General features: G+C 47.9%; 1 protein-coding gene across 6 annotated transcripts; it reads left to right on the top strand.

Moving 5' to 3' along the window:
- Positions 1 to 587: 587 nt before the first annotated feature.
- Positions 588 to 27,750, top strand: LOC108931546 (suppressor of tumorigenicity 7 protein homolog). Of its 6 annotated transcripts, XM_018747355.2 has the most exons (17): positions 588 to 762; positions 1,859 to 2,011; positions 9,607 to 9,642; positions 21,203 to 21,285; positions 22,097 to 22,256; positions 22,442 to 22,496; positions 23,129 to 23,244; positions 23,482 to 23,557; positions 23,664 to 23,818; positions 24,176 to 24,273; positions 25,138 to 25,252; positions 26,086 to 26,158; positions 26,263 to 26,365; positions 26,460 to 26,610; positions 26,719 to 26,811; positions 26,930 to 27,072; positions 27,488 to 27,750. In XM_018747355.2, the coding sequence occupies exons 3-17, from the start codon at positions 9,621 to 9,623 to the stop codon at positions 27,581 to 27,583; spliced, it is 1,539 nt and encodes a 512-aa protein (XP_018602871.1). In that variant the 5' UTR covers positions 588 to 762; positions 1,859 to 2,011; positions 9,607 to 9,620; the 3' UTR covers positions 27,584 to 27,750. The 6 variants fall into 6 exon arrangements, with proteins under 6 accessions (XP_018602871.1, XP_018602868.1, XP_018602867.1 ...); XM_018747352.2 differs by lacking the exon at positions 1,859 to 2,011 and having other exon boundaries at positions 26,933 to 27,072; XM_018747351.2 differs by lacking the exon at positions 1,859 to 2,011.
- The last annotated feature ends 5 nt before the right edge of the window (positions 27,751 to 27,755 follow it).

The raw sequence follows: 27,755 nt of genomic DNA, 5'->3' as shown, positions 1-27,755 counted from the left end.
ACCGTGTGGGGCGCGCGCTGGACACGTGCTTCCGCAGGCAGGGAGCGCTCTTCCACTGCGACCCCCTGAGGCCTCAGGGTCTCGAAAACGGACTCTTCGTGGAAGTGGGTTCGATTTAGCGTGAATCATGTGGAAGGTGTCTGAACGATGTGCTGCACCTGTCATACTTTTGCCGTACGACACGTCCGTTACATCTCTGCTGCTATAACAATGTACCAGAGTGTCCGAAATGTGCTGGAAGTTAAAAAATGACTCGTTAATTTGTACAGATTTCGGTCCGTCCTACTCAGCACAGACCGTGTTTTTTTTCCCCCATGCTGGCATGCTCCCAATTTTTCCTTTAAAAAATCCTATTTTTACAGATTCGTTTCCAGACGAAATGTTATTGGTTTTAGTGCCGTAGGATTTCAACAAAACCATTAATTAGTACCGTTAAAGCCGCCTTGCAGCGGACCACTTGTAGCTCGTGCCGAACTCGTCCACGCACAGAATTACCAGTGATGGCGAACGCTTCTAAATACTGGGTACCGAATACTGAGTACTGATAGCCGGGGTTCACCGAGGCGCGAGAAGAGTCCGGCCGCCACGCGGCAGCAGAGAGCGTTCTGGTCGTGGCCTAGAATGGCGCGAGCGCAGTGGGGCAGCTGAAGGCGCGCGCCGTGCGCTCGTGGACCTACTTGTGGAGCGTCTGGCTCTTTGTCATGCTCGTTCTCGTGTGCGCGCTGCGGGTGCCCTTCCGGATCAGCGACAGTGTGAGCGCAGGTGAGCGTCCGCTGCGGCGCGACCCCGGCACACGCGCGTACACACATACACATACACATGCACGCATACACCCTTACACACTTTAACTGCGCACTTTATTCACCCCCGGCACCCAAAGTTGCTCGCGCAGCTGCCAGCATGGCGGCTAACGGCGGGCGGGAGTGACACGTCTGCGCTCGCCTCGCGCTAGTCTGTGTGTATGTGTGTACTTGTATGTATGTGTGGGCTCAAGTCTAAACGAAATACCAAGAATGTCGTCTACTAGACGTGACGGTGTTCCTTGTTCTTCGTGATCGACGGTCACGATGTGGCGCTGAACCAAGTTGCCGAAGCTCGCGGACGGATCCCTTTTTCCGCGGCTCGCGCTTATCTTTCATTTTCTATGGGCACGCGCTTCGTTTGTGTTTGCGCTCTCTCTCCCTCCCTCTCACACACACACACAGTGTGAAGCAGAAAACGGTCGGAATACGGTACCACATGATTAGCGAGAGCCGCCGTGCGGTTCCGTTTCAACTAACTCGTCTCATCGTGTGTGCGAACCGTGCCGTACTTCAGACTCCCTTAAGTTTACGTGGGAAAACGTGGTGAATTGCACTTTTACCGAGGGAAACGTGGCAGAGTGCACGGTAATGGTGTTATTTCCCCTCAGAAAGGCGATGCTCGCACTGCGAGGGAGCCACCCGGCAGTAAAATACCCCGGTAAAGTCCTCCAGCGCAGTGTAACTGTACCGTGACGCGAGAGCAGTCCTGTCAGCAGCATTTCACCAGATACAGCAGTACAGTAACTTCTGGAGTTTCCTTTCATTAGCCTGCTCCTTGGTCTCAGGCAGTTTTACCCCGATTTACCACTGCTGCGTTTCCCATCACGCCGGACTGCAGGGCCAGGGTAGGGAAGCATTTTATAAAGCATTTTTTAAAGAAGGAAGAAATCTTATTAAATGGAATAGTGCAGAGTCAAAGCTTCAGAATTACATTTCAAAGGCATGATCTCAGAAGAAAGTTCCCCGGTCCCGAGGTTTAGCACGGGAACGCTTAAACTAAGGTCGCCGTGTCTGTTCACCTGGCTCCGTTGGTGTTTACCGCTCTTTCTGCACAGTTGCAGGTGAAGCTGGCACTGCGACTGAGGATAAAACAGGGTACCTTCCTCAAGTATACTGTGGCAGGAGTTGGATTCGAACCAGTAACCTCCTGGTGACAAGGTGATTGCTCAAGCCGCTGCGCCACCTGCTGCCCCGAACAAGGCTGAGCAGTAAGTCTGACTTCTCCTTTAAAGGCAGGTGGTTTAGATTGTGGTGAAAAGGTGACCTGTTGGTGGGACCACGCGTGTGTCTCGTACCGTGCGTTGCAGTTTCGGGGACCCGGCCTGTAGCTTGGGCCACTCGCACCCAGGCTCAGCATTGTACACGATCAAGGTGTGGTGCCAATGCCGGTTCTGTTCTAAAGTGGGATTGAGGAGTATATGACTTAATACACCTGAGGGGTGTGTGTGTGTGTGTGTGTGTGAGTGAGTGAGTGAGTGAGTGAGTGAGATTTCCCCTTCCAACCTTTTTTTGCAGTTGTGATGCTGGCATTGTTTATTGATGCTCACATGAGTAGTGAAGGAAGCTTCCAGCTTCTTCAGTACCCTGGTGCTGTGTCACCTCCGCAGAGCCCCCCCCTTCCAGGGGATCCCCTTTTTTTAGAAGCTTCGTGACTGACGCTGGTAACCCGACCGCCACAGCAGATGCGAATCTTTCACCGCTGACGTCTGTGATGCCCCAGAGCTCAAACCCGACAAGCTGTCCCCTCCCTGTCTTCCTCGTTCCGCATGACGTGTGTCAAACTGAGTCCTCACCGGACCAGCTGTGCATGTCCTTTTCTCTCCTTGTGCCGTAGCTGTACAACTTAACGTTAAATAATGTTCTTAAAAATGAATTGAGCTAGTTTGTTGCGTATTATTTAATGCTCTTTGTGGTGCAATTTGGGGTACAAGTTGTTCCCGTAAAAGAAACAAACAGGATCAAGGGCAGTGAGAACCCCACATTCTGGCACATGCCATGGCTCCCAGCACAGTTTAGACCCCTCTCCTACATGCAGACGTCTCCAAGACTCCTGGGGCAATAAAGACTCACCTTGTTGGATCGACTGTTTGTTCCTGGAGTTGTATGTCGCTTTGGGGGAAGCCGTCTGCAAAATGGATTAATGTTGAATGTAAATGTAAACGCAGAGGTAAATTTGACGCTTTTACATTTATTCATTTAGCAGACACTTTTGTCCAAAGTGACGTACATCTCAGCAAAAGTACAATTTATGCATTACATTAAGAGAAGGCGACATAGCTGCAGACATGAAAGTCTCAAGCAAACCTAGTTTGTTCCCTACCACTTGCAGCACCGAGGTTCATTCAAGAGTTTGTCATGTGTACAGTAAACAGTTCGTAACACCGTACAATGAGATTCTTGCTCTGTGAATACTCTCACCAGCCTATGACATAAATTATAAGGACATAAGGAAAGAAAAACACAAGGAAAACACAGGGCGTAAATCACAAATTTACAAAAATTACTAAGATTACCATTAGTGCAAAAATCCAAGAAACGAGGTTATATACGTATATAAAGTGTTCATCGTTGAGTAGGTGCATAAGACACAGGATAGATAAATCCTGATACCCTCCCACCATGTTTTTTTAAAATATAAGATACACAAATGAGCAAGTATAATGCCAGAGTAATGGCTGAATAATTGCTGTTTCTGGGGATGCTCATGAAGTTACAGTGCGTGGACAATTACACTGTAAATGAGTTGGAGAGATCTTGGGTGAAGTGGGTCCAGAAAAGGTGAGTTTTCAGACCCTTCTTGAATGTAGCTAGAGTTTCACGCGACAGAAATGAGCTTTTTCCTTTTCCTTTCTTTGGGACTCTGCTCGACCATAAACTTGTCCTTGTCCTTGTCCTCTCCGGTCCATCTTCATCAGCAGTACAGTCATCCTCAGCACTGGCAGTCATTCTCATAGAAGACTTGTCACTAGGGCTGTAATAAGAATCTGAAAGTGTTAGCCTCTCACTGTCTGTCTCTCTTTCCTGTTGTGTTTGTGTCGTGTTGTGTATTACCTTCCATGTGTCACAGCTGATACCACTGCAGAGAGAGCAGATGCAGTGCTGCCTGAAAGTACGTGACCCCTGTAGGGATGATCGTCTCCAGGAAAGATCTGAGGAGCTCTGCTGTAGGTCAGCAGGGGTTGTAGAGCATGCCATTCCTGCTGTTTCCATGGAGATGTCCTTAGTTACAAATAGCCGTAGCATCCAAGGTCAGGAAAGTGTCAGAAACAGTGGTATTTGTCACTTGATGTTCCTTTATGGACTGAGACACGATACCTGTGTCCTCAAAGTGGGACAATTATCATGTGTTCTGGAAATCAGCCTCCTCTTTAGCACTTAGTCAGACATGATGTTGTCAGTGTTAAAAAGAGGTATGGGTGCTGCTTGCAGTTGAAGGAACCAGGTTCAATTCTCAATTCATGCTGTAGCACCATTGAGCAATGTACTTACCCTAAAATTGCTCTACTCAAAATTACTCTGTTGCATTGTTTATCAAGCATTTTAAGTAATTCAGTAGTGTCTTTTGTTTTGTCCACGTTCAGGGACAGGTTGTTGGCTCTGCACCAGTCCGTTTGCCGCTGCACCTCCTCTCTGTGTACTGACTCGTTGTTCTTGCTGATGAGACCCACCATGGTCGTGTCGTCGGCGAGCTTGATGTGGTTCGAGCTGTGCATTGCTGCACAGTCGTGAATCAGCAGAGTGAACAGCAGTGGACTGAGCACACAGCCCTGGGGGACCCGAGTGCTCAGTGTGGTGGTGTTGGAAATGCTGCTCCTGATCCAGACTGACTGAGGTCTTCCAATCAGGAAGTCTAGGATCCAGTTACAGAGGGAGGTTTTCAGGCCCAGCAGGCTCAGCTTTCCAATCAGGTGCTGAGGAATGATTGTACTGAATGCTCAACTGAAGTCTATGAACAGCATTCGAACGTACATGTCCTTTTTGTCCAGGTGGGTAAGGACCAGATGGAGGGTGTTGGCGATGGTGTCATCTATTGAGCGCTTGGGACGATAGCGAACTGCAAGGAGTCCAGTGAGGGGGGCAGCAGGGTCTTGATGTGCTTCATGATGAGCCTCTCAAAGCACTTTGTGATGATGGGTGTGAGCGCGACGGGACGGTAGTTGTTGAGGCAGGACACTAAAAACTTCTCTGGCACGGGGATGATGGTGGTGGCCTTGAAGCACGTTAGAATGATGGCACTGCTCAGTGAGATGTTAATGAAGAAGTCAGTGAGAACATCTGCCAGCTGGTCTGCACATCGTGTGAGCACTCTGCCAGGAATGTTATCTGGTCTAGCAGCCTTCCGTGGGTTGACGCTGCACAGAGTTTTGTTTTGTTCACCCCCCCACATCAGTCGTGATACGACACAGCACCTGGTCATTGGGAGGACGGGTGGTCTTCCTCGCCGCTACGTCATTCTGCGCCTCAAACCAAGCGTAGAAGTTGTTCAGCGCATCTGGAAGGGACACATTGCTGTCACGGGCAGGTGATGATGTCCTGTGGTTGGTGATGGGTTGGATGCCCTTCTACGTGCACCGCGTGTCGCCGCTGTTCTGGAAGTGGCTGTGGATTCTCTGGGCATGTGCGCGCTTTGCCTCTCCGATGGCCCGGGATTGAGTTGCTTTGGAGAAAAGTGTCACTTAGACAAAGAAATAGAAATGTATACCTTGTGTTGATGTAATGCACTCATTGTATTTTCCTTTGAGATGTGCGTTGCTTTGGAGAAAAGTGTCTGATAAATGATTAAAGGTAAATATAAATGTCATGAAGAACGTTGATTTAATAGTCGCACTTCTGCCCATAGTCGACAGGTGGCAGCAGATACAGGGAACAGCTAAAGCACTTGCATGAATGTTTTGCCTTAGAATAATGACCCTCATGGACAACTGTAAGGGCCCAAGCTTTTTTTCAGCTGTCCTTAGTAGATATTTGCTGATCTGCATTTAAATCCTGCATTATGAATGAACATCAAGGGTGTCAAATCCGCCTCTTGTTGTTTTGTGTCACACCCCAATATGCACTCAGTGCTCTTATAGTGGCACAACAAAAAAAAACCCGGTACAGCGGCTTGTGGTAATAAATTCTTTCTTTCATTCGAGAGCATTACATAATACAACAGTATTTCTGGTCATTTTACACATCGCGTGGAAAAAAGTTGATATGAGAACGCCAGGGGCTGCTCCTCTGTGCTATTTCAGCAAGTGGCAGCTTTTCAAAAGGAGTAGGTCAGTGTCTGTGCAGCGCAGCAGCTGCACAGCCTTCAGGCTGTCTTGTGTCACTGGTAAATTAAACAGTTCAATTAGGGAAACAGTCATAAAAACGTGTGCAGTAAAACCAATTAATAATTAATCACCAGTTCTTGTTTTCTCTTCAAACTACTGGTTAAATTAACATAAGTGTCACTCTGGGCAGTACAGTCACTGTCCAGCTTTCAAGCTGTTTGGCACACTGCTGTAAGGAGAGCTCGGTAAAAACAGTTAAAACATTAAAGGTGTGGCATTTAAAAAGAGGTAAGAAAACCTTCTTTCAGTGCTTGCTTGTTTCTTCTCCCAGGTGTTTTTGCAGTTCTGTTGGTTACTTTTCAAATATTGCTCTCACCTTGGAGTGCTGATCTCACTGTGTCCTCCAAATTTAAAACCCAGATAAAATACACACTGAGCTCTGCAGCTGCTGACCCTGAAATTACCGCTCTTGGTATCAGTGTGTTTTTTTTTTTTTCCCCTATAAAAAGATAAGAAAGCACTCAGCGATGAAGTACTTCTACAAAATGAGAATCATGCAGTTCAAAACACAAGCTGGGTGCAGTCTCATCTTTGTCTGGATGTGGGAGTGTGTGTAATGGGCAGTTTCCTGCCATGCACCAAAGTCTGACCCCATATAGTTCCTCAGCAGTCTAGAGATTTCTCAGAGACACACTCCAGTGTTGTCCTACCCATTTCACATTGTCTATAACTGCTTTTGATGGCAGTTCTAAAACACTATGGCATGTTTAATAATAGTATTTAATAATGATTATGTCTCTGTTTCTTGCACCTAGTCTGCAATGACACCTTGTAAAACGGGTCCAGTGTTTCCCTCCTGCTCTGGGGGCATAACTAGTAGTGGAGGAGCCTGAAAGAAAGCAAGAAAGACGTCTGTGACATGTGGGTGCGCTCTGGTCTGTATTGCAGTGCAAAATTTTTATACTTGTTTTTTGCAGCCTTTATTACAGCATGTTTTCCATCTCAGTTTGTCATAAACTCTAGTGCCCCGATATAATTCGGAGAGGTTGTGTTAATGAACGTGGTTTGAGGTGTTATAACCTCCAACTTTGATAAAAAGCCCTTTTCCTGTGGCTCACAGCAGTTGTTTTTATGTCACAAAAATTTTTCACCTGGAGTATTGTACGATGTTGTGTCACTTTATGGACTGCACTGTGATTGCTCCTGTACTGAACCTTATGACATTTATCATGAAAGGATGAGACCATGTCTCTTTAGGGAAAAAGCTTGCAGGTTCATTCATACGCTGGTTTTACACAGCATTTATTGGCTGCTACAACATTTTGAGTGTGTGTGTGCATGGATCTCGTAGGAAGTGGTCCCTTAATTATTGCAGTAACGTTATATTCCTCTGTGTGCCTGCTTTTGAAGCTGAGCCATTATTTATTTATGAAACTAAGCCGAACAAATATTCTCTACTCGTGTCTCCTTGTCCATTGCATGTGCTCTCAGACTAATCCTTTTTGCAGTTTAATATGTCAGTATCTGAGGACAATGGCAGTAGTAAGTCACAGAGATAGGTCCTAAGTCCCCACTTTGTGTCATCTAGAGGTTTGTCTCAAAGCCTCAAGTTAATGCCCCGTCTCATCTCTCCCGCCGACTGGTGGCTGAAAGCACCGATCTTGCTTGAGTAGGTGCCTTCCATGCGTCGGCCAGATGGATGTGTGCTAGATAAATGTGCTGGTTAATGAGTTTATCTGTGTTGCCTTTGAATATTGAAGGCACTCATCCTCACCTTGTTCGCAGTTGCCTAGCAACCTGGATGCGGTCCTCGCTTTCGCCCTCATCAGAGAGACTTCATCTGGAAAGCATAGGCTGCAAATATACTGACAACCGCTCTGGTGTGCCCAGAAACACGTTTCTTTGGCATGTCACATAGTATCGCCAGACCCATTTCTGGGGCTGAATGAGAACAATTTTATGTACCATATTGTCCTGTTGCAGTTGTATCCCTGTCTGTAAGTCTCTGTCAAGGTGTATCTTTTTTTGTAAATGAGGGTTATAAAAGCTGTTGTGGAGGGGGATGTAGGTTGTCAGGTACGCTAATTCAGGGATACACACTTTGTCTCTCAGTGCTTTCACCCCCATGGACGTCTGTTACACTCGACATGGTCCTTCTCTATTGGGTAATTTCCGAGGGGTGCAGCGTAGTGAAAATCCCCCACGTGCGGATCTTTGGAGTTACTGAAGCAGTGCTGGAGCCTCGTGGGGGTCTACACCATGCTGCGCCGTACCACCCCGGGAGCCAACGAGCCAGTGAGCACAGCCATATGCATAATTATGAGCCCTTTGAGCTGCTGTTGGACTGTACAGCTGTCTGAATGGGGGTAAACACAAAATTGCACATTTTGCACCATACTTCATCTGGGGGAGGAGGGATTTAATTAGATTATCACGGAATTATGTACTAAGATTAGAATTAAATTCACACATCCTTCAAATTACAAAGGAGTTGTTTAAAACATGATCGTTGTGTTTAGACTCCTTTGTAAATGATGTTTCCGGGAGCATTAATAACAATCACACACACACATGCACACACCATCTGAAACCACTTGTCCCAAGCTGGGACGCAGCAAACCGGAGCCTAACCCGGCAACACAGGGCATAAGACTGGAGGGGGAGGGGACACACCCAGGACAAGACGCCAGGCCGTTGCAAGGCACCCCAAGCAGAACCTGAACCCCAGACCCCCCAGAGAGCGGGACTCGGCCAAACCTGCCACACCACCGCACCCCCCTCTAATAAAAATAACAGAAATTATCAATAAATCATAGGATTTAAATAGATTATAATACAGTTTAAGTGCATTTAGAGAAGGTCCTGATGACTCGTGTCTAAAATTCATGCACTTTTGATTTGTGGTTTTAGAAAACATGAGCTGCCCCCATTCCCCTGGTAGAGTCCATCTGTGTGTGTGTGTGTGTGTGTGTGTGTGTGTGTGTGTGTGTGTGTGTGTGTGTGTTTCTACTTTTGACCACAGCAGAAATGGCATGAGGACTGGCCCGCCCCCAGCCCCGCCCCCCAGCCGCTAGCAGCAGTCAGTCATTGGCGCAGTGTGGGCGTCACGCGTCGTCTGCACAGCCTGCGCTATTGTCTCCGCAGGCAGGAGGGCTGCAGTGTGTCGTCAGGCCCCGCTGCATCACGAGGGAGGGAGGGAGAGCCCATTGGGCTCACCACACACACACACACACACGCACACGCTCTGGTGCAAAACCTGCAATCGCTGCTCCAGTGGGTTTCTGCTTCTTTGGGCCTCAGAGACAGAGCGGTGCAGACGGACGTTTCTCCTTCTCTCTCCTCTTTTTTTGCACAATTTTTTATGGAGGCTGTGGGCAGCTTTGAGAGCTCAGCATCTGTCCGCCTCTAAGCTGGGCTCCATTGTGTGCTCTCGTGACCCCTGCTGTGTAGCCGCTGCTCACCCCCACCTCTCTCTCTCTCTCCCTCTCCCTGTCCCTCCCCCCCCCCCCCCCCTCCCTCCCGCTCTCTCTCTCTCCCTGCTACAGCACCCGGCCCAGCCATGTTCGGCACGGAGTCCTCACGTAAGTACCCTCCATCCCCCCGCACTAGGCGCCCTGTCCCCTGTTTGTCTGTGTGCTCTTGCCACTATCCATGTCTCCCTGCGTCCCTCACCATCATGGTGTCCCCTCCTCCCTCGCTCTCCCCTCGTTCTCAACATGTTTCCTTGTGAGAGATTGCTCCATGACTCTGAGCTCTACCATTTTGATAAAGGTTCAGTAGCAGCAGCCAGCGATGGGGAAAACTCATCGTTTGTCGCCTTGTTGTCATCGTCCTGCCGCCGCAGTCTCCCCTCCTCCCCTTTCCTCTGTCCTCATTTTTACTGTTTGTTCTGGTAGACACAGTGGCAAATGGTGAGCGATGTGGAAGGGCTGCTGAGTCTGTCTTTGCACGCACGAGAACCCCTGCATGTTCACCCGGGATGCAGCATTTGTTTTCAGGCCATCAGCAGAGCAGGCTGTACTATACTGTACTGTACTGTAGTTATGTCTTTGAATGTGTGTGATGGCCTTGGCACCACTGACACGGGTGACATCAGGGTTCAGAACTCGGCTCGCAAGAGTTTAGTGCTGGGCCGTTGCTCCAGGCAGCTTCTGAACCTTAGTGTATGTGTTACTTTGCTTTTCTCTGTTACTGTCATTACTCTGCTGCCAATGGATCTCTGAGACGTGTCTGCAAGGAATGGCCCTGTGGGTTGAACAGGCTTTCCTTATTGTTTCATTCATATTCGTATGTGATTCAGTTTCCCCGAGCCTTTCATGTCACACTTTTGCGACATAATTATTCATCTTGCGTCACTGCGTTTCTTTAATTTAAAAAAAAAAAAAAACCCATAGGTAGAGCTTTGAAAGGAACTGAGAATTTGGCTTATGTCCATATTCATTGCTCGTGGTTGTTTTAGTAGATATCATGTATCTCAGTATCAATATCTCAATAGACACTCTGTTGAAAGACTTGACCTGTTGTGTTAGCCACTTTGCTTGAGACACGCGTGTCTGTGTGTGTACTTAGCGAAAAGAGAACTTATCAGTATTGCACTAGGTACCTCTCTCTGCCAAGTGGCTATGCTTTACATTTGTTCATTTAACAGACACTTTTCTCCAAAGTGACGTACATCTCACAGAAAATACAATGTGTGCATTATATTAGGAGAAAGACATAGCTGCAGATGTGTGACTCTCGAGTACAATTAGTTTCCTTCACCATATGCACCGACGTTCATCACGCAAGTAGCTGCATAAAACTTTACCAGAATATCACGGATTCCTAATTACCTTCCTAGTAGTTTTTTTTTTTTTTTTTTGAGATACATATGTTACATTTACGTTACATTGCAGGAGTGGCTCTGTAAAGGATTGATCCAAGCATGATCATAAACAGTTATACCATACATGAACTTAAGAGATCATGGGCGAAGTGAGTCTGGAAGAGGTGAATTTTCAGACACTTTTTAAGCATGGATAGAGTTTCAGCAGTTCTCAGTAAGAGGGGGAGGTTGTTCCACTACAACGGAGCCAAAACCAAGAACCTCTGTGCTTTACCTTTCGTGCGTGGGACCACCAAGTGGGCGGATGTGGAAGAGTGTAGCAGTTTGGTTGGCATGTAGCGAATGATCAAGTTTTGTAGATACCTGGGAGCAGTTCTGTTGATCCATTTGTAGGCTATAACCAGGGTCTTAAATTTGATCCAGGCAGCTGCAGAGAAACGAGTAGAGGAGATACAGGAAAACGGTTTAGCAAGCCAAACACAACTCGTGCAGCAGCATTCTGTATCACCTGTAGAGGTTTGATGGCAGTAGCGAGAAGGCCAGACAGGAGAGAGTTGCAGTAGTCCAAGCTAAGGTGACATCCCGTCTGGACAAGTAGTTGCACAGAGTCGGTTGTGAGGTAACGAATCCTACAGATGTTATGCAGGATGTATCTGCAGGTCCAGGTTGTGGCTTCGATGTGCTGAGAGAAAGATAGACTTGAGTCAGTCGTCACTCCCAGACTCTTAGCCGAGGAGGTAGGCAAAATGAGTGAGTTGTCCAATTTGATCGAGAGATCCTGACAGGAAGACAGGCCAGCTGGGAGGTGTAGAATCTCTGTTTTGGAATGGTTGAGTTGTAAGTGGTGATCAGACATCCATGTTGAGATGTCTGACAGGCAGGCAGCGATGCGTGCAGAAATGTCTGATGCTCCAGGTGGAAAGGAGAGGAAGAGCTGGGTGGTATCAGCGTAGCAGTGGTATTTGCATCCAAGGGCCAAGGGAGGAAGTGTAGCTCGAGAAGAGCAGAGGACCCAGTACTGAGCCCTGCGGGACACCGGTTAAGAGAGGCAGAGGAGAAGAACAGGAGCCCTGCCAAACCACTTGATAGCATCTGTCAGAGAGGTAGACTTTTGCCAGGTTTTCACTAGGCTTTCACCACGTTTTCCCCGAGTTTACCCTACTCTGTTCAGGATGAGCTGCTACCTGGTGCTGAGTTCTTACTAATGAAATTCCTGGAAATCAGAGGGAATACAGGTGAAGTGAGAAAGTAAAAACTGTAGTGGCTAAACTTCCATCCACTTGTCCAGTAGTGGATTGTGGTAGTCCAGAGCCTATCCCAGGGTACAGGGTGTGAGGCAGGTTATTCCTTGGACTCAGTGCCAGTTCATTGCAGCATAACATTTGATTTTTTTTCTTTTTTTAAAAAAAAAAAAAATTTTAACTTCAAACTGCATTAAAATGAAAACTCATTCAGTATGAAAATAAAAAATGTGACCTCCACAACTCCTATTCAGTCTGCTCAGTGTTTGTCAGCTTCTGGTCATTTTGGACTTTATTACCTGCGCTACCAGTGAAAGCTTTTTACTGACATCCTTGTAGTTGTTTACAAGTTATCTGCTGTTAATATCTTGGAAGTTAGTGTAATGAAAAATAATATTAAAAATCCTGAAGACATTTAACGTGAACCTTTTTACATGCTAAACTTTATTTCCCTTTGCTGTGGTCTTGAAAAGATACCTTAATTCTCACATGCTGCCTGAGGTCGTAGGGAATGACAGCGTAGGATCTCAAAACCCACCAGTTGCTCGCTCTTCTCTTTGTGAATATTTTTTCCCTTAATTTCATTTTTTTCTTTGTGTTGAATCTCCTGTTGTTTCTCTGAGCCCAAAACAACAAGTCCTTGAGTTACAACATATGCAACTTTCGACCAACTCAGACTTAGAACAGCTGCCTCTTTAACCTTGTATTATTTTCAAGTCCCGATGTTTGGTTGATTGCTCTGTCTGCTGTACAATACCATCAGCTCTTTGTTTATGTTACTGCTTAGTGCCCAGCAGTGGTTGCGTTGCGTTTAGTTAACAAAACACTTTCTTTGCAATTCCCTTTATTTAAAATGGCTAGTAAGTGTTTTTCTTTTTTTTTTTTTTTTTTTTAAGAAGGGTGTTCATTGTGTAAAAGGGTGCAGTTTTAACCAAGAGTATCTTGGTCATTATATGATTGCTGTGTATATATGTGCTGTACATGATTATATAATACAGTATGAGGGGATTTTCAGCTTTGGGTCATCGGAACACGAACCCTGTCATAAATGGAGGACAGCCTGTAGTGTTGTGTGTCCCCTTCACCTACCACTGACCACACATAGTGTCTCTACCAATCCTACGAAGTTGCTGCCACGATGGATGTCCTGATTTCTCAAAAGTCTCGGTCCACATCACTTCCCATGAGTCCCCTGTAGTACAGGTGAGATTCTAGGTGGGGCTTCACTACAGCAACACACTTGCTTCCCGGGTGACCACAGTACTGGAAGTGCAGCAAAGGAGAAAGGCTGGAAGTGACTGTGCTGTAGCCTGAGCAGAATAAGAAGGTGTTACAGAAACTTGACAAACGGATCAGGTCGTGGCAGGAAATTGAGGAGTTATTCAGTATGTTGTGTTTGGCAGCTGACAAACTTTGCTCTGCGTGAAAATCAGTTGATTGTCACTTTGCATCATGTCAAGTTGTTTCTCATTTTTGCTCCTTCAGTTGCTTCAGTGCTCTTACTAGTGGGTGGCGATGACCCCTCTGCTCACGAATCTGTCAGACTTTCATTTGCGTTGATGTATTGTGTGACATTCCTTTGAATTAGATGCTCTGAATCCTAGAGCTGTTGTCATGAAGCACCCTGCAGCGTTTCCTGTGGCGCCAGAGGGCATCGTTCTCTACTTCTCTTCGTTCAGCTCCACATTTCTGACCACTTTTTAACCTGTCAATCAGTTGTCCTAACACGCGTCTTGTCTTGCATGTCAAATGCAGCGAAAGAACTGTAAAAGCAGTGTGACGGTGTTTTGTTGTCCTGGAGGTCTACAACTTCATGAAGTTACAGACTGAGAAGAGATCTCTCGTGGGTCCTCTGCCAAAAAGTAAAAGATTTATTTGCCATTTCCTCTGACCTGGTCACTCAGCTACTGTGACAGCTGAACCTTGACCGCCAGTGATCACACGGTTAAAGGTGCAGCAGAAGCGGTGCTGTAGCTTCACAGCAGTGGAAGGCAGTCTTCTGGCATGTTCACAGATTCTCTCTGGGGTAATTCCTCCACCGCGGGGGTTTGGCCCCTTGTGACCCCCGCCCTGCTACTGCGGGTCGTATGCCGAGTAATTAATGGAGAGCGATGGATGTGATGTACACAGCAGGGGGGGCTCTCAGTGAGTTCCTCTCTCTTTACCGGCAGCTCTAACGTGGTTGTATCTCCGTGGTCTTAGTCTTTTAGAGTAGATGAAGCTCCTTACCTTAAAACTTAGTCTTGTGAGGACCTACCATACTTGGTGCTGGTGTGGAGATAATTACTGCATTACATCATCTGTGTATCAATAGATGTACCATGTTAAATGTAAGCTGAGGACTGACTGAGGTGTGGCAGCACATTGAGGGGTGAAACCAATGACCTCCGTCGACTCCTTTTGAAAGCAGGACATCAGCTCTTCACTTTAGTTTGTTTACATACGTCAGGCTGCGTAGTGCGGTGTGTTTACTGGAAATGGCACTGTGGTCAAGGTAGCGATGCCTTTCCTGGCTGGGGCCCGATGGCAGCCAGTTGTCCCCGCCATGGTTACGCACCTTTAGAGCACCACAGTGGTACTGCTTTGAGTTCCTTTAATTTTATTTAAAATAATATGTTGTAAACCAGCCTGTCCCTCCCATTTGCACGACATTCAGAAATGTACAGTATGACACCTGTGACTTATAGATTATTGATGAGGGTTCATGTTTTCTTCTGTCCTTCACAATGTAGTCCGTCGCATGTTCAGTCCTGCTCCTCTCTGATGACACTTAATTCCATAGCAGTCCAATGAAAGGATGTCTGTCATGTCTGTGTGTAAACTGTGTGTAGAAGGGGAAGCCTTGAACCTTGAACACTTCACCTGAGCTCAATGCCAAGGCCACTGATGGGTTTATTTAATACAGTTCTCACTTTAGACCAAGCAGATGCTGTGGAAGTACATATCTGTATCTCAAGGGCTCTAAACAGATGAAAACATAGATGGATTTTTAAAAAATAAACTTTATTTAACCTTTAAGAAAATTGCACACTGATCCGCTGGATTGTTTGCTTTTCAATATTGAATTCTTTGTGTACCTTGAACACAGGATTATAATGGAACAGTAAGATCTATAACTAATCTGAGTCAACCCCTTTTTTTAGATGCTTCTGTCTTGAAAAAAGAGTTTAAGATTCCTGAACAAATTACATTATGAACACATCTTCTGTAATTGGATTTTTGCTGAAAGATTTTATTTTTGAAGCCAAATATAGGGCATTGATCAGCAATGCCTAAGTGCACTTTGCTCTCTTGGTGTTATTGAGTCTCACTGATGCTCCACTGTGACTCTCCAGGAGACAATTCTGTGAGACATTTGCCTTGTGGTCAGAATGTCATGTGGACTTTGCTTATCAACAAGTGTTCAATCCCAACACTCCGAGTTTTGGACAAAGGCGTCAACTAACTAAATAAATAGATATGAAAGTAGGAAAAATCTTTGTAAATTCTATTTTATCCGCAGGGTGGTCGAGAGGGCTTTAAACTTGTCATTTTATTTCATGCGTCACACATGACTGGTATCCCAGATATTTAGCCTGGTGTGCAATGTTTAAAATGGGCTTAACTCTGTGAAGTTTTATATAGTAATGTAGACAAGATGCTCAAAAACTTGATTCCCTCGCAAAGACTGGCAAGAGGGTGAGCAGTGGACGTTGGACAGAGAACACAGCCCTTTTAGCTGCATTGTCTTAATATTAAACCCATGATATTACTGTGTATAGCTGGTCCTCAACCTATGATGCGTGCGACTTTCGACAACCCGTACTTCCAACAGCCCATCAACCTTATTATATTATTTTCCAATCCTGATGTTTCAATGTAACATATGACGACGAGCGCTCCAGCAGCTGAGGATATTTGTTGTTGTTTACGTCTGACTTTGGGTGTCCAGGAGCTGTTGCATTTTGTTCATAAAAATTTTGCTTTACTTACAGAATTCTTCTCTTGAGATTCCATTTAAGTTATACATAGTTTACAATGGCTAGCAAGGAAAAATGTAAGTATTGTAGTGGTGCGGAACAGGAAAAATGGAAGAACACACATTTAGACATGTTTAAATAAGGTAGCATGAAAACATAATACTCTGTTGTATCTGAATACGAGTAATGTGGGGAAAAATTAAAATTAAAAAAAAAAAAAACCCTATTGAAACAACATAGTGATATGCATGTTAATTCTTTACATACTCTTATGTTTATATAATACGGGGGGGGTTTGTAACTTGCAACCGTCGACTTACAACAAGGTCATCAGAATGAATCCCAGTCATAAGTCTAGGACTATCAGTATTCATGTTTAAGTTTAATTATTAAAAAGTGTTCTTTCACGTCTGACACCACTGGCATTTGATCATCTGTGTGTGTGTCTCTCCATGCATCTGCTGCCGTAAAGCTCAGTGCTAAAGTGGATCTCTGAGATGTATGAGGAGTCGTGAGGAAGAGCACGATTAATGAAAGTGGAAATTCTGTGCAAGGAACTGCAGGGTTCTGATGAAGAGGAGTACACACTAATGTATTAAAGAAGAGCGGATTACTGCCTCGACCAAGTGTGGACGGACGGACGGACACACACACACTGCATCAAGCATGCACAGATCTTCAGTACCGCCAGAGAAAAGACTACACGCTGTCTCTCAATTCCAGCCATTCCACACAGCTGCTGTGGTGCGGTTCTGACCACTCACATGGTCCTCCACAGATATTGAAGCATGTGTGAGTGGAGCATTGTGAGCTAGCAGAGCTGTGACATGGTGATGAGTTTGGAGTGTGTGGAGTGGCTGAAGCACTGAGCGTTCCTCTTGCAGCCGGGCAGACGGACAGCGCTTCTACCGCAAGACGGGTGAAGAAGCAGAGCGGCACGGAGGAGCTCTGTGGACAAGCATGGTGTCCCGTTCACTCTAGTATGTGCTTTTACAGGTTGTGTTATGTTCATGAAACAGAAGTGTTTTTACCCTTTTTTCCTTGGACAGCAGCGAAAACACGCTGCTTACGAGGTCTCACTCTGTGCAACGTGCCGTCGCAGTGGGTGGGACAGCAGGCAGGCAACTTCTCCCCCAAAGGAAGGGGTTTGAATGCTCACGCCTGTCTCCTAGAGCTCCAGAGTAATGCTCCTAGTTGGCCAAAGCCCCTTAGGGGAGGGTGCGAGTGCTTACATCGGCCCATCGAACAAGGTCATTGGCACTGTCAGTTCGGTTACGCTAATATGTAGCTTCTGTCCTGAAGGGAAACCCAGTGTGGTGTCTGATTGGCACAGATAAAAGGACATACGCGATGTTCTTCCTGGGTTTGCTGTGGTTATTGTTGTGTTTGCATGTATCTCTTCTGGAGGGAGCTCTGAAGCTGTGTGTGTGTGTGTGTGTGTGTGTGTGTGTGTGTGTGTGTGTGTGGGTGTGTGTGAGAGAGAGAGAGGGCCCAAAGTAAGGCTTTAACTGGATGGACATCCCTCCAGATACAGCTGCCTGCCCAGTGTCACATGTCCAAAGTGGATGTCCTGGTGGCAGAAGCGTGAGAGGCAGGATAGTGTGTTCTGCGTCTCTGTATTAGGGGTCACTGTGTAGATTTCCATACTGCTGGGGCTCAGCAGCGTTCATTACGGAGAATTTGGGCTCGTGTGTAGAGGCGCCGTTGCTGGAGCTGCTGCCCCAGCGTCTGCAGTCATGTGCACTGGTGTCACACCATGGTTCCTGCATTTCTAACTCAAACCTTTAAGTTACTTGTCTGACACGGAACTCCATGGGTTGTAACTCAATTGCTCAGTCCCCTGCAGATGAAGACGTGACAGGTACCAGTTTCAGCCTCACCCTTCGAAGTGCACTGCTGGATCTGTCAGCTGAGGGTGCTCGTACTTTTTAGAGCTCATTCTCCCCTTTTAAATCCACTTCAGTGGTACTGCAGAAACAGGAACATTTTAGGTCCCGAGTCCGCGCTCTTCGGGTGCCAAATGGTCACTGGAATTAGAGTGAGTAGTGAACACCTGTGCTCAGGTAAATGGCTCAAACCCCTGGTTACCCACAGTGCACTGGAGGATCATTTCATAAAGGATATTAGGGCCATTCCCAGTAGCAGGTTGGCTTTAGTCTGTATCTCAAAGAGTCTGAGATTTCCAATGAGATCAGGAGAGACCACATGCAAAATGCTGTTAGCAGGCAAAGTATTTGTCGTTAAAACTGTGTCAGGCCAGTAAAGTAAAGAAGCTGACCTGTGACCCTGTAAATAAAAGATACAGGAATCTGAGCTTTTTCTTTTGGATCTAATTGTTCAAAACATCTGCGTCTGTGTGTGTGAATCTCAGAAATAAACACTGTGCTGTAATGCACTGGTGAGAGCTCATCAGCTTATCTCGCAGTTCTTTTGATCGATTGTGTTGGGTCAGCACGTCCCTTGATACACTGACCAAACATGGTGAACGTGGTTACGTAAATGGACGCTCAGATGTGGAGCTAAATTTAATCTTTGGGAACAGTTTTCCGAAACATAATTCAGCAGTACGCCAGTTCTTTTCCCCAAAGGAACGGAATTGGCTTGATGCATTGCCCACAGGGACCGTTTACTGACCCTTCACACGCTGTTTACCCGTGACCATTTATGTAAATGGGCTCCAGCTTGCTGCAATACTACACTTATGCCAGCCAAGCACCCTGATCGTTTCTTCTACTGAAGGACATCTCAGTTGGGTGCAGGCAGAATTTAATGTTATGTAACTTTTGTTTGGTCTTGCAACTGAGTTATAATTACGTAAGATTTGTTTCTGAAGTCCTTTCAAAAAGCTCAACACGCAGGGAGGTGTTTCTTTTACACTGGTTACATTCAAGTAGAGCCATCGTCTGTCCTGCAGCAAACTCGGATGTTTTGTTGAATGGTGTGTGCAGGTGGTACGTTTCACGTTCAAGGATGTACATAGATAACAGCGTTATTAGTCCTGACGAAACCTGCCCAGCACTGCTCAGATGATGTTTACGTGTTGATAAGTGAGCTGCAGATCATGTTTTTGCCAGTGAAGGACACTGGTGACCCTCTGAGGCAGTCCCTGGGTCCTAGTGCCACTGGGGTTCACGTGCAGAGGAGGAGAGGGTGGGCTCCTGAAGGTGGCTGCGATCTTCAGGATGTAGCGCGGTCACTTCGAGAAACGGCCCTGTGGTCGCGGTGCTCGTGAGTCTCCGGAGCTCATGGGTTCAGTAGACGTCCACTTCTACCTCTGCGCGTGACCCTCAGGAACTCCTGCCTGTGGTCTCTGGAAATGAGCTCAGAAGGGGTTATAACCCCAGGTAAAGTTATGGTTTTGTTTCGTTATTTTCTGCACACATACAGGGCCGTTTCCTTGTGCCCTGCGATGGACTGGTATCCTGTGCCGGATGTGCCCTCCCTCCCTCATGTCCTGTGTTTCTAGGATAGGCTCTGGACCTCCATGAGCCTGAATCGGACAAGAGAATACCTTAAAAGTAACCTTTACTGGTGTGTTCTGTGCTCATGAATTACTGAATTGCTGTTGAATCACTCTCAGATGTTTTCTCCATGTTGGTTTTCTTTAAATTAGTAGCTTTGTGTTAAGGTGCAGCTCTGCTTTCCCACCTTTCTCTCTATATCTACAGCTGTAGTACTTGTAATACTGTCTAGGAAAGCCAGCAGCACCTGTTTTTCTCTGACATCCTTTTCTCTCGCATCATTTCAGAAAGTTCTGGTGAAATCGCATGAATTGGTTCGCAGGCAGTTATGACAGCAGCCGAAAACAACGTCATCTGAGTAACGTCTCTCTGTGTAAAGACCACGTATTGGGGCTCGATGCGAATGCGCAAAATCCCACTACGGCACTGTGCTCTCGTACCGCAGGAAGTGTATCCCTCCATTGAGGTCATTTCCTGTTCTTCCCGATGAACAATAAAATAGATACGCTGTAATGCAGTACCACCCCAACATCGGTACTTAACGGGGACCTTAAGACCTGCGCGTTAATTAGTGTTGTGGTTTAACTAGTCAGCACAAGTCCAGGTGGAATGATGTCCGACGCTGCTGAGGAACTGTGGACTCGAAGGACAGCGGCGAGTCTTCTCTGTCTCACAAGGGCAGCCGGCAGTTGGTGTGCTGTGTGTGAAAGTGCTTTCATTTGACCGCTCTTTCCAGCGCTGGCACTGAACCCAGAGGCTGCCAGTCCAGCCCGGACAGCTGTTGCAGGCGTGGTGCTCCTCCTGGTCTTTGCAAGCTTCTAGGGACCGAGTGACGCTCAGCTGTTAGATGCGGCACCAGGAGATTACCGGAGAAACTGAGACCAGTGATCCAGAGCTCCTTTCTTGCTTACTGTTCCAGGCGGGTGTGTTGCAGCTGGATGTGAAGCTAAATCCAACTGTAGGTCCTGGAAAACTAGTGTGACAGGTGATGATCGCACCTCGGTCTGTCAGCTCCGAGGGAGACGCCTTCTCTGCTGCAGAGCACAGCTGCTCTGTGCTCTTCCGGAAGGCGGTGAAGCTCTCCACAGCTCCTCTGCTCATGGACATTCTGTTTGGATCTTTCAGCGGGTCTTTGAGTGTCATGAATGGGAACGTGAAACCAGCAGGTGCCTCTCTTTCTACAGAGAAGCTGTGTTTTAGCATAATAATGAACTGTGTGAAGTGTCTCTGTGTAGAATTAGTTTTTATCCAGTAACACGTTCTACTGTGATACATCTCCTAAATCGGTATCAGAACAAACAGCTCCAGGTGAATGTTGCTGCTGTCAGCATCTGCACCGTACTTGATTTGAATGTATTTGCATATGGCGGCAAGGAGCCGTTCATAACTTTATGAATGATATCGGGATGGTGCTTGGAATGAAGGAGCAGCAAAGAAGTGTTGCATTCAGGAAGAAGGAGGTCTTCACCGTCCGTCCTTCGCTGTAGGTGTGGCAGCAGGGTTCGAGCTGCGTGGCTGCATGAGCCTCCCCAAAGTAGACTTTGTATGACTTCTGCTCATCTTTTCGTCACCTTCCACGTCGTGCTGCTTGTTCACTGGCTTTTGTTGATGTCAGAGTGGCCTTGACCCTCTCTTCCTCTTTTTCCTCTCTGCAGTGAGCATGTTCCTCAACACCCTGACACCCAAGTTCTACGTCGCATTGACTGGAACTTCATCTCTAATATCAGGTCTTATCTTGGTAAGCAAGCACCTCTCCGAGAAGCTCTTTCTCACCGCATGACTGTGGCCTCGGCACTGCTGAGTCCCTCTCCACAAACAGCTTGTTAGAGTGAATGAGAGCCGTGAAGTTGCAGCGAAAATGGGCTCATCGCGCCAACAAACGACACGAACGACACGCGCTCCCTAATCCAGCCGTAAAGGGGGTTACGGTACCGGGGCGCCCGGTTCCCACTACACATTACTGCGGTATTTGTTCATGTGTCCGTCTCTTATGTGGGGCTGTAAACAGCTTGACCAACATTTCACACATTGACCTCTTCATGTAGCTCCACGTAAACGGAAACGCACTTAGTGAGGTACAGTATATACGTGGTACTGCGCTGTGCTGCCTCTCCGTCTTCGCTTACTGATGATGGAGTGACAGCTACGTAGTCGTGTGGCACCACTGCCTTAAAATGCTTGTGATCTCTGCGCACATGTGTGTATTTTCCTATTGAAATATACCGAGATATTTGTGCTAAAAACTGCTTCCCTTTGTAGCCAGTAGCGCAACATCAACTCTCAGAATTTAATGGCTGCAGTTTTGGCCATGATCGCTTCGAACCCTTGCTTGTGCGCCCAGCCATCTGCCTTGCTTGTATTCTGCACTCAGGGGACTCCTTCCACTTTTTCATAGTATTTTGCTTCCAAATCGCCCACAAAACACACTTTGTCAACTTTCCACTGACATTTGATGCAAGGGGCAGCAGGTCAGTGGACTTTTCACAGATGTGTGTTAAAGAGGCCGGAAGCTGATGGCACATTAACGTTCACATGGTTCACTCCCACAGATATTCGAGTGGTGGTACTTCAGGAAGTACGGCACTTCCTTCATCGAACAGGTTTCGGTGAGCCACTTGCGCCCCCTACTGGGAGGTGTGGATAACAGCTCTCCCACCAATTCCAATACCAGCAATGGGGACGCGGACTCCAGTCGACAAAGTGTGTCAGGTAAGCAGCGCTTCTCTCTCTTCCGCTAGGTGGTGGCAGGGCATTTTACTGCGCGTGTGTGTGTGCCTTGGTGCGGATGTTATTGCAGTGTAAACTAAGTGTCCGTGTCAGGTTCGGTATTCGTGTTCTTTGTGGTTCCAATGTTGAAAGCGCTCTTTCTTCCTCCCTTCACGTTCTCCACTCAGAGTGTAAAGTTTGGAGAAATCCGCTCAACTTATTCAGAGGGGCCGAGTACAACAGGTGAGTACTGTGCCGTACTGCGCTTACCTCACGTCGACTGCTCTCTTCTCTTGCTGCTTTCTGTGGACGGCACCATCGTGTTGCCGCCGTGCGAACAAGTGATGCACCCGAGCTCCTCGTGGTTCTCTTCACGGTGTCCCCTGGTGGAGCGGTGAGCAAGGAGCTCCTCTGGACACGAGAAACTGGGGGGGGCAGACAGGGCAGTGCAGATGGCAAAAATGCCGGAAGACCTGTGAGCTGCAGGGGCATGCTGGGTAACTGCTCTCTGCTCCCAGCTGCAGCAGCAGGCCGTTGGCTGCTGAGTCAAGAAGGAGCACGACTGCTATGGATTCGCACAGGGCACGCATGCGCACGCACGCACACACACACACACACACACACACACACACACACACACACACACACACACACACACACACACACGTCTGTTATGTAAGTGTCCCTGGTGAAGCGTTGGTCCTGCAGCACGGCCCCTGGTACACACAGCTGCTCTGTTTCACGTTAACGCTCATCAAATTAACGTAATTCCACATGTTCCGTAACACTTAAATCTCTTCAGGACTGAGGAAGCTGAGCGCTGCCGTTAACCACGCACCCACCCATTCACTCACACACACAAGTGTCTCTGCCAGGTACACGTGGGTCACTGGAAGGGAACCGCTCACCTACTACGACATGAACCTCTCCGCTCAGGACCACCAGACGTTCTTCACCTGCGACTCGGACCACCTGCGGCCCGCCGACGCCAGTAAGCTCTCACTGTGACTGTACCCTGGTGCTTTGGACAAAGTGCTAGAAAAATAGTAGTAATAAGGTGTTTGGTGGATACAGGGAATTTACTGAAAAAGGGGTAAAATGTGTGGAACATCTGATGACATCATAGGCAGTCATACGACATGATGGTGGTAGCTCTGGAGCTAAAGGAAGGAAACGTGGCAGTGCCCTGCAGCCCTCACCTGTGCGTGTGTGTTTGTGTCCCTTGCAGTCATGCAGAAGGCCTGGAGGGAGAGGAACCCACAGGCCAGGATCTCCGCAGCACACGAGGCCCTCGACCTGGAGGAGTACGTACGCTGCAGGGGGGCTGTGGTGGGTGTGCTGGATGGGCTGGGAGAAAGAGGTGTGTAAAGGAGCGTGCCACCTGTGTGACAGCTGTGCCCTGTGTAACAGCTGTGCCACCGCCTACATCCTGCTGGCCGAGGAGGAGGCCACCACCATCGTGGAGGCGGAGAAGCTCTTCAAACAAGCGCTCAAGGCAGGGGAGAGCTGCTACCGGCGCAGCCAGCAGGTGCAGCACCATGGAGCACAACATGAAGCCCAGCACAGTGAGTGATGTCTCTCTCTCGCTCTCTCTCTCACACACACACACACACACACACACAGAGCGTGCCCATGACATGCTTCCTGTGTATAGAACCTGCTTGCATGGGTCTGTCCCTTTAGCAGTGCCTAACAGTCAGCACACTTGTACAACACACAGATTTCTCAGTATGAGCCAGGACCACACACACACATGCTGTACATGCCAAAGACTGCACTCCCAGGAATGTCAACCACCCAAATGTACATGGTGGACAAACATAGGAAAGTACTGAAACTTCTGAAGGGGCTTCCAAGCTGCGTGACTAGCTGTGTGTGTGTGTGGGAGGCATGTGTCACGTGTGTGCTCTCATGTCTCGCAGGAAGGGATACAAACGTACTGGTGTACATTAAGCGAAGACTGGCCATGTGCTCCAGGAAATTGGGACGCACCAGAGAAGCGGTGAAAATGATGAGAGATGTAAGTTATTCTGACACTGTGTTTAGGTCCACTGTACTGTGAGGATACACTGATTGACACGGTACACTTGGAGTGTGAACACCGACTGGCACTCTCCAAAAGAGTGTGTTCACAGTACTAGTGAGAAGTGCAAGTACCCATGCTGAAGTAAACTTCCCAATTCCCACGTCAGACACTTGTGTGTCGCTTTGCTCTCCCTCCTCTGTCCAGCGTGTCATACAGGTGTTCCCGGAATCCTCACCGCTACCGCTAACCTTTATTCAAAGCCGCATCCAAGTGTGCGTTGTGTGTGTGATGCAGTAACAGCTCCCTGTCACTTAAGGGTTAATGACATTATTGGCCTCAGTGAAGTGTTCCTGTGGCCCCAGGATTGTCCCCCCCCCCCCTCCCCTTATGGCTTTCAGTGGAACTTCTCCTAGTGGTGCTCAGAACACACACTTCTTGGCATATGAGTTTCCAACCAGACCCAATGAGCGCACTGTGGTCACTGAGATAGGAACCGATCCATTCATAACTAAGTGGCATCGCCCTCCGGTCCCTTTGCTCTTGGCTCTGTGTGTGTCTCCCTTCCATATCACAGCAGGTAAGAGGACAGGAGGACCTGACTGAGGTCAAGGCAGCCCTTGCTCTTGCACTGTTTTGTTCTTCTAACTGGAGTCCCTGGCTCCTTGGGCTCCTTTGACTGTCAACTGTTTAACGGTGTAAAAAGTCGGTACTGCTGTAAAGGTACCAGTGCAGCAGCACCGATATCTCTGTCACTCTTTCCAAAGGAGCCTTAACCTTGCAGTGTAGCTGAGTTGTTGCTGTGCTCTTGAGCGCCACCTTGTGACTTATTACATGTAACAGCAGTTGTATGTTTTCCAGTTAATGAAGGAGTTCCCTCTCCTCAGTATGTTCAATATCCACGAAAACCTGCTCGAGTCACTCTTGGAGCTCCAGGCGTACGCAGATGTGCAGGCGGTGCTGGCCAAGTACGACGGTAAGCCAGAGCGCTCCTTTTGTCTCCTTCCCCTCACACCTCTGCGCCCTTTCAGCCCCTTTCTTAGCTGATGGTTTTACCCTGATGAGTCAGAATTGCCCCCATGCGCAACCAAGTACTTTTACTATAGAGATTTGCTTTTGGCAGCACTGGTGTCTTGCAGCTCCCAGTCTCTCAGTTCAGATGTTTCACATAGGAGGGTGCATGTACTCCTCCGGGGGCTCTGGTTTCCTCCCACAGTCCAAAGACATTTCCGGGGGACTGAAGACTTTAAATTGCCCTTTGTGTGTGTGTATGAGAGAGTATGAGGTTCAGCTGTACCTTCCTTTAGTCTACCAGAGCAGCACCACTCCTATTGCCCTGTAACACACACACACACACACAGCCACAGCCCGTTCCACAGGAACTCAGTCCCAGAGTGTGTGTACTGTGTGAACACGCATAGTCTTAGGCCTGAGCTGCGTGTTCCCGTACAGTCCCTTTGAGGAACCTCACATCCTCGCTCATTTGCATTTCCCGGTGACTCCAAACCTACAGCCTGCAGGGTGTAAATGTAGACGTGTGACCATGTGAGAAAGGAAGTGTCAGAGCTGAGCCCTTCTGCATTTGGTCACCATCATGTGCGAACAAACATACGAGGACGGTGCCTTTGTGCACAAATAAGACGGTCTGTTTACATCCCGACCAAAGAAAGGGCTGCAGTCTCGTATGCGGCTCCTCTTGGCTGCCAAAGTCCTTCACGGATGATGTCTTTCGGGGCGGATCTCCGTCCGTCGAGTGTTTTTGCGACTGTGTGTGTCTCCATAGCGACGCTATTTTTCTGATTTCCACAGATATCAGTTTGCCAAAATCCGCAACAATATGTTACACGGCGGCGCTTCTGAAAGCCAGGGCCGTGTCAGATAAGTAAGTACTCCTTGGTACCGTGCTTTCGCTGTGTTTGCACAGTGCGTGAAGAAGCCACGGGGCTCGGAGTGTGAACGTGTGTGTGGGTGCTGTTTCCTGCGCAGGTTCTCCCCAGAGGCAGCGTCACGCCGAGGGCTCAGTCCGGCAGAGATGAACGCAGTAGAAGCCATACACAGAGCGGTGGAGTTCAACCCCCACGTACCCAAAGTGAGTCTCTCGTACCGTGCTGTACCGCGCTGTAACTGCGCTGTACCTCCAGGTGAGCCAACTGACTCCATATCTCCACCGCCCACCCCCACAGTACCTCTTAGAAATGAAGAGCCTCATACTGCCCCCAGAGCACATCCTCAAGAGGGGGGATAGCGAGGCCATCGCCTACGCCTTCTTCCACCTGCAGCACTGGAAGAGGGTGGAAGGTGCCCTCAACTTGCTCCACTGCACCTGGGAGGGCAGTGAGTATCTATCTCATCCGGAAAATTCCTTCCCTTGCTCCGTGTCGGCAGCCGTTATTTGCGGCGTCCGAGCGCTAAACGCTGCTTCCGCTCTTCACTTCCCGTCAGCTTTCCGAATGATCCCGTACCCCCTGGAGAAAGGACACCTCTTCTACCCGTACCCCATCTGCACAGAGACGGCCGACAGAGAGCTGCTACCAGGTAGGAGACTCTCCATATCCTAATATCCTACGCTTCTCGTCAAGCATCTACCAGCAGCCGCCTGCAGCTGTATGTTGTCAGCTGTGTGTGGCTCATCTTCTCTCTCTTCTGCTGCAAGCAGTGTTCCATGAGGTGTCCGTCTACCCCAAGAAGGAGCTGCCCTTCTTCATCCTCTTCACTGCGGGCCTCTGCTCCTTCACTGCCATGCTGGCACTCCTCACACACCAGTTCCCTGAGCTCATGGGTGTTTTCGCCAAAGCTGTGAGTGATGTTCCTTAGCCTCTTAGCCCTGTATAAGTAGCTCTTAATTAGTATCCTACACCTGCTCTGAATATTCATGAGCAGGTGCTTCAGTCTTGTCTTGGAAGAAAACACACAAGGTGCTCGCCGTGCTGCTCTTTGGTGGTCAGAGTTGTCCATCATGTTACTGTTGTGACACGACATTTCAGCATTGTGTGTTCACTCAACTCTCAGCCATGACATCAGGGCCAAGTGACGCACCAATAGAAAACTTGAGCAATAACACAGCGCAGTCTGTTTCCCTCAGGATCTGGCTCCTCTTACCACCCACCAGGAGCCTGTTTTCAGCCCTTACCCTAGTATTACCCCCTTTCTGCATGTGTGCACACAGTGTCAAAGCAATCAGACTATAAACAGGTTCCTGGTCTCCTTGCAGTTCCTCAGCACCCTGTTTGCTCCACTCAACTTCATCATGGAGAAGGTGGAGAACATCCTACCATCCAGCCTGTGGCACCAGCTGACCCGCATTTAGGCCAGCGCCACCGGACGGGCCGTCGTGAGGCCTAGACAAGGGCATGGTGGGAGAAAAGTGACTTGGTTTTGAGTTGTTTTCTTGTAAACCTGGTTTTGTTGTACAAAAAGGGGTCGTGAAACTGACGCCAGACAAAAGCTGAGGAAAAAAAAAATAAAAGGTGAGAATAAAG

The sequence above is a fragment of the Scleropages formosus genome, chromosome 2 (assembly GCF_900964775.1).
Source record: "Scleropages formosus chromosome 2, fSclFor1.1, whole genome shotgun sequence".
Taxonomy (NCBI): Eukaryota; Metazoa; Chordata; class Actinopteri; order Osteoglossiformes; family Osteoglossidae; genus Scleropages; species Scleropages formosus.
Note: the sequence above shows the minus strand (reverse complement) of the source record. Positions and strands in the feature narration are given on the sequence as shown.